Source organism: Gracilinanus agilis, chromosome 4 (genome assembly GCF_016433145.1).
Source record: "Gracilinanus agilis isolate LMUSP501 chromosome 4, AgileGrace, whole genome shotgun sequence".
Classification (NCBI taxonomy): domain Eukaryota; kingdom Metazoa; phylum Chordata; class Mammalia; order Didelphimorphia; family Didelphidae; genus Gracilinanus; species Gracilinanus agilis.
Genome location: NC_058133.1, coordinates 509,864,325 through 509,871,069, shown reverse-complemented (window position 1 = coordinate 509,871,069; position 6,745 = coordinate 509,864,325). Strand labels below are relative to the sequence as shown.

Sequence of the window (6,745 nt, the reverse complement as noted above, 5' to 3'; positions counted from 1 at the left end):
GGGGCAGCAGGGGACGTGGGGGAGCATGGGGGAGGCCGGGGCAGCGGGGGAGGTGGGGGGCATGGGGGAGGCCGGGGCAGCGGGGGAGGCCGGGGCAGCAGGGGAGGTGGGGGGGAGATGGGACAGCATTTGAGCTGCCCTGAGAAATTCCGTCCCCTGGGGATGTGCGTCCCTGTGACCCTCTGGCCAGCTTCAGTGACTGGCTCCCCCCAAAATCAGTGGTGTGTGTGTGTGTGTCCGTGTGTGTGTGTCCTGGGCCTCAGGCCAGCCCTCTGACCCCTCGTCCCCCTCCAGATGGCCCTGTACTTCTGCACGGGCGTGCTCCAGGACGCAGCTCAGTTTCGACACTACGCCCTCAACGTGCCCCTCTACACCCACTTCACCTCACCCATCCGCCGCTTTGCCGACGTCCTGGTGCATCGGCTCCTCGCCGCCTCCCTCGGTAGGGTCGGGGGGCACAGCCCGAGAGCCCTCAACTCCCAGGTGGGCCGGACTAAGGGAGGGGCTCCCCCACTCTCGTGGCAGGAGGGCCTGTGGCCACCCTGGAAGCCAGCCCGGGCTCTAGCCTGGACCCCCCGGAGCTGGACAGACCTTTGAGGGCTCCTGCTAAGGCCCCTTGAGACGGAGGGTTCTCAGCCAGGGCGCACAGACCCCCGTGTGTCCCAAATAGGTTTCCAAGGGGGCCCCACCTGGCGAAAGCTAGCAAAAGGTGCTGAGAGCCCTGGGGCCGGGCTTCTCCCTTCCTTCCATTCTGACCTTCTTGGAGTCCCCGGGGCCCCCCACCCCCACCTGGCAGCCCCTGTATGCCCCCCTCCCCTCTTCCCTCCAGGTTCCAGAGAGCCCCTGAGCCTGGACGCAGACGCCCTCCAGAAGCAGGCTGACCACTGTAATGACCGGCGGATGGCCTCCAAACGGGTGCAGGAGCTCAGCACCAACCTTTTCTTTGCAGTCATGGTCCGGGTAAGGCAGGCCAGGCCCTAGGCCTTTGCCCTCCTCCCTCCCTTCCCTCTGGGCTTGGGGTGTCAGCCAGTGCCCCTAGTCCTGGGGAGCCAGGGGGCCTGCAGACCACCTCACAGTGTCCTTGCCTCCCCAGGAGAGTGGCCCCTTGGAGTCCGAAGCCATGGTCATGGGCGTCCTGAACAAGGCCTTTGACGTGCTGGTGTTACGCTTTGGGGTGCAGAAGCGCATCTACTGCAACGTGAGTGCCGCTCCCCAGCAGCCTGGGGCCCCAACCGACCTGGTACAGCCCACCCCAGTCCCCTGAGACCTCCCTCTTCCTCTCCCTCCTCCCATCCCCCATTTGTAGGCCCTTCCCCTGAGCTCCTCAGGGATAGCCAAGGGGGAAACTGTCCTGAGAGCATGTCTAGGGACCAGACGAAGCTGTGGCTGGGGGCAAACTCTAGACAGGGGTCTCGTGGCTGCTTCCCCGGGGTCCAGAGGTTCTGTGCCCACTCAGAGGGGCCGGACCTCAACCTCTGTGGCCTCCTGTGTGCTTTAAGGCCCCTCACATCCTCCTGAGAGTGGGGACATCCGTGTTTCCTGCCAGGGGCACTGCCCTGCGCTGGGCATCCCAGCCTTCCCAGGAGCTGCTGTTGCCATATTTGTTCAGTGTCTCGTTCCCAGGCCTTGCTGTCTGTGAGCCTTCTTGGCAGGGATACTGGCCTGGTTTGCCATGACCTTCTCCTGTGGATTATGGCACTGGAGGCTGAATGACTCGCCCAAGGTCTCACAGTTAGTGAGGATCTGGGAACACTTGGGTCCCCCTGACTCTAGGACCGAGTCCCAGAGCTGCCCCTGGAGCTCTAGGAGCCCTTCAGGGGTCTGTGGTTCCCTCGGAGTCACCTCTGGGCTCCCTGGCCCCACTGCCTGCCCTCTCCAGGCCTGGTTTGCCGGGTCCTTCCCAGGCCTGTCCTGGAAGCCTGCTGCTTGGGTGCAGGGACTGCCGCCATGCCCAATGAGGCATCAAAGTGGGGCTCGAAGAGGCGACAAACCTTAAAAGAAAATGGGAAGTGCAGAATTCTGCCTCTCCCTCCCACCAGCTTCTTTTCAGAGCTCTCGAGGCACCTCCACAGGCCTCTAGGCAGGCCTGGCCTTCGCGGCTTCCTGAGCAGCCTCACTGGGCGCTAAGCCACACTCTAGAAAGCGAGTCCCGCTCTCGGGCATCGTCTCCTCAGCCTCAGCCAAAAGGATTGGTGAAAGCACCCAAAGGGGCCCAAGGCCTTCCGCCTCCGGCCAGGGCATCCTTGGCTCCAGCACTCTTTTCTAGGCTCCATGTCGGCATCGGCTGCCCCCAGTAGGAGTCGACACGGTTGAGAAGTGTTGCCAAACCCCCCAGTGACCCCCAGTACACGTCCAGCTGGCCCTGAGTCAGCTGATGCTTCTGAAGACTCTCAGCCCCCCCCCCAATCCACTTAAGGCCCCTCCGAGGAAGGAAGGAGCCCAGGTGCCCTCGGCCTGCTGCCAGGCTGAGGCTGGTCAGAGGATTGTCGGGGGAGTGCAGGCAGGCACCGGGGGGAACCAGCAAAGGATGGAGGCTGAGGAAGCGAAAGGCTGATCTTCTGGGCATATTGACGTTAAGCGACACATACAGATTGCTCAGGGAAGCGGGATGAGGCTCCTTCCTCAGGGTAGGGCTCCACCCTGAATCCAGGGGGACACAGACACCCCTGTGGTAAAAATGATTAGCCAAGTAAGACAATTAATGAGAAGGAAATGCTCTGAGCTAATCGGATTTCTAATTGGAGGTGAGCTCAGACACCTTCCAAGTTGGGAGGGGACGGTAGAAGGGGGAAGCCCCCGAGAAAAGAGGCGGCCGTCTCCCCAAGTGTCCATAGACAGTCCAAGCTGCTCATCGGTCAGGATGGGGCTACCTGAGAGTCCCATAGTGAGAAAACTTGTGCTGGTCTTAGTATCTGCCTCCATAGCCATTCCTTGGGCAGGGGTCTGCAGCAGCAGGGAGAGGTGGGCCGGGGGCAGGCGCTGAAGAAAGTTTTCCCCCCAGACAAAAGGTGGACAAGTCCCAAAATTGACTCCAGAGCCGAGGCACAAGGGGAAGTCGGTGTGGGTCATGCGGCTCCCACAATTAAACCCTTTCTGTTCCTTCAGTCTCTCACAGGAGGCACAGCGGGGTGTTGGGCCTCCAAAGGGGCCAGAAGGGGCCCCTGACCTGACCCGACGGCTGAGGGCTTTGTTGTATCTCTCCCACAGGCCTTGCCACTACAGAACCACCACTTTAAGAAGGTGGGGAAGAAGCCGGAGCTCACCCTCATCTGGGAACCAGAGAGCCCCCAGCAGAAGGCGGTGTCCCAGGTGAGACCTGCCAGAAAGTCAGGGGGTGGCGGCGGGCCCTGGAGTCTGACCCCCTCTTTTTATAGATAAGGAACTCAAGGCTCAGAGAGACCAGACAACCCAGCCCAGGTCCCCCAGCTGGAGAATGCCTGGGCTGGGCAGGACTCTCCTAGCCCCCTGTACCTCCTTGCTGCCTCTGAAACAGGCCCCTGATGCTTCCAGAGCCTCAGCTCCTGGCAGGACTTGGCCCTAAAAGGACTCCTGGGGAGGGACAGAGAATCAGCCTCCTGACTCTTGAGTTTCATCTCTTGGCAGATAAAGGGAGGCAGTGAAACCTCCTGCTTTTCTAGCTCAGGGCCTTGCTCGCCTTGCCTGCTGATGGGCAGTAGGGGGCTTCTGGGGTGGCTCTGCCCACTGGTCCTCTGAGAGGAGGATTGGGCGGCCCCAGGCCAGGCTCTCCCCTGGGGGCTGACCTTTGCTCTTCCTGGCTGCAGGTGATCACCATTTTTAGCCTGGTGGAGGTTGTTTTGGAAGCAGAGGATGATACCCTCAAGTACGTTGCCACCCTGAAGAGGCCGGAGATGATGGCAGAAGTGACCCAGGCACAGGAGGATGGGCTGAGAGACCGAGACGAATGAGGGGCCAGCTTGGTGACCCAGCACTGCTTCCCCTCTCTGCCTGGCCAGCACCGCCAAGTGGGATGAAGGGACCTCGACAAGCCAAAGGGGTTTTTAAGTTTGTTTAAAGTTTTAAGTTAAGTTTAACAATTTGGGAGTTTTGTGGAAGTTTAATTTTAACATGAACTGAGTGGGGACTGGACTGAGGTACTGGGAGAATGGCAGGAGAAGGGGCTGGACTCTGCCGCACCTGCTGAGCTCTCTCTTAGCCAAGGAACAGCCCCTGCTCTTGGCCTCACCTCAGCAAGAACCCGCCATGGTGGGCCGGGGGCCGCCTAGCCCAGCCAGCCTCCACCCAGCCAGGCTGGGGCTTTCTTGGTAAATCCACATCATGGAATAAATTGGATGACAAGGGACAGTGTGGTCTGTGTGGCAGTTGGAGGGTGCTTGGCTGGTGGGACTCCCTCTGCTTTCAAGAGAGAGTGGACAAGGGCTTGCCCACCGCCGGATTGCTGGCTCTGTAGGCTGCTTCTGATTGACCGATTGATGGTGCTGGAGTCTGCACTGCAACAGGGACGTCTCAGCCCCCGGAGCGTTTGTCTCGAGCCCTGGGTAATTTATAGACCCACCCCGGCGGGAGATTAATGCCTAGCATGACATTTCTGCTGATTAAAAATATATAATTGGTGCACAGGATCCCCCCAAAGCCCGTAAATCCGCTCCCACCCCGCCCCACCCCCCAGCAATGCACACAAGCTTGGCAGCGGCCATTCATAACGTGCCCGTGTCATTCAGACCAACAGCCTCACAGGGAACTCCCAGCCTCCCCCTTATCCTCAGCCAGGACCTCGAGGCAGAGGGTTTAGACAACTTCTGCTTGGCCCTGAGAAGCGGGGAGGGAGGGACTTGCCAAGAGGTGGCTTGAGGCTGGAGGGCAGGACAACAGAAGAAGAGCAAGAGTAAGCCCAGAGTGGCCTCGGTGGTCGTGAGCTCTCTCTCACCAAAGGCTGGAACAGATCATTCATTCCTTGAAGATGTCAGATAGGCAATTGCTCTCTGGGTGGACCCCTAAAGGCCCTCCCGCTCTGGAATTCTGTGGTTCTGTGACCTGTACCTTGTTTTTAAGGGAGAGAATAGAAAAAGGGGGAAGCGGAACCTCATTTTGTGTGGGGGAAAGGATGTGGGCAAGGGTAAGGAGCAGCGGGAGGAACACAGGAGATGTTGCCTTATCATTCTAACCTCCTAGAGAGGAGGAAACCAACCATCCCCCGACCCAGAGACATGATGTTGTCATGATGAGGGGCTTCCGCTAGCTGGACAGCCGGTGGGACCCTCTCTGTCAACAGGAGAGCCGCCAACAATCCTTTGATTTGCTTTAATGATAATTTTATTCTTCAGAAAACGAAGGAAGCCTATTAAGGACAACTGCTTCTCTGAGGCCGATTCGGCTCAGGTGTGGATATACAGCTGGCCCTCGGGGGCCATGGAAGGCTTGTCTTTCCTTTATCGTGGCAGCACCGGAGTTCCATGAGCTCCCATTTGAGAGTCATGCCCATGCCCAGGCTGGCAACCCTTCTACACCAAGCTTCCCCTGGCCAGAGAAGGGAAGCAGAGGCTTAGCGGAATATTCCAGAGGCGCCCAATTAGGCTTTTTCCTCCACTCTGGGAAAGGAGTATCCCAAGAAAGGGAGCACATCCCAACTGCCTCCCTCCTTAGGTTTGTTGGCCAAACTTAGTGTGGAAAAAGACCGTTGGGTCCCAGAAAAGATCTAGTTACCCATCATGCCCAGTCACGGGCTGTCCTTGCCTCCCTGTTTTTAACCTTTTCAGCTTCCATCTTTCCCTAGAACACTAGACCAATATCAGGAAATCCAGACTGGCACATTGAAAGTCCCTTTCTGGCAAAAACCATACTAAGTATGCCAAAACTCCCAGTGGCCAGACTGTAGTAAGTAAAGAAGCTTCGGTGGCCTGGCTGCTGAGTCTTCAAAGAATAATTCTGTTAAAGGGCTTTTGCCAAGTCTCAGGAAGCCCCAGAAGCCCTCTGGAGGTGGCGGTCTCAGTCATCTAGCCTTTTTAGAGTCTTTAATGAGAAGCAGCCCCTACCCCTCTGGAAAAGCAGTTAGCAAGTCTGTCTCTGTCCCTTGCATCCTCAGCTCCCACATCTACCCAATACCTGTCCTTTCCTGTGTGAGCCCTTCAGGCGCTTGATGCCAGCTGTCAGTTCCCTGAAGTCTTCTCCAATTGGATCCACGCATTCACCCCATTGTGTTCTCATATGGCATGATCTCCAGGGCCTTCACCTTTTAGTTGCTCTTCTCCAGACACTCCCCAGTGTGGCATCTGCCTCCTTCCAGCCTGGAGCAGAATGCAGGGCTCCAGGAGTGGTCTGGCCGGAGCTCCCTACATAGTCCTAAGACACTGGGCCTCTCTTACTGGCCTCAGGAGGCCAGATTGCCTCTTGATTCATTGGGGGCCTGCATGCCCCTGGGAACCCACAGGAGCATTTGCAGAGACTGCCCCCTAGCCAGACTACCCCATTGGCTTCTTGTGAGGCTTGAATTTTTGAACACAAATGCAAGACTTCACATCTCTCTTAATGAAATGCCATTAGATTTGACCCAGAGTTCTAGATTGTCAAGACACTTTCTTGGTTCCTTACTCCATCCACTGTGTGAAATCTACCATCCACGGCTTTTTCTAAGTCACTCATCAAAACCCTAAATGGTCTGTGGCCCAACACAGATCCCCGGAGCTCTCCGCCTGGAGACCTCCTTCCAGGGGGATGTTGAGCTATTGATAATAACTGTTGGTTCAGCCATTCACCGAGTTCTGAATCT

At 57.8% G+C, this 6,745-nt stretch overlaps 1 protein-coding gene across 2 annotated transcripts in view; it reads left to right on the top strand.

Moving 5' to 3' along the window:
* DIS3L2 (DIS3 like 3'-5' exoribonuclease 2) overlaps nt 1-4,585 on the top strand; it is a 334,902-nt gene extending 330,317 nt beyond the window's left edge. For both annotated transcript variants that reach the window (XM_044673271.1, XM_044673272.1), the window contains 4 exons: nt 830-960; nt 1,094-1,198; nt 3,208-3,309; nt 3,783-4,585. In XM_044673271.1, the coding sequence (XP_044529206.1) occupies nt 830-960; nt 1,094-1,198; nt 3,208-3,309; nt 3,783-3,926 (482 nt within the window). In that variant the 3' untranslated portion in view covers nt 3,927-4,585. The remainder of the gene's footprint in view (nt 1-829; nt 961-1,093; nt 1,199-3,207; nt 3,310-3,782) is intronic.
* The last annotated feature ends 2,160 nt before the right edge of the window (nt 4,586-6,745 follow it).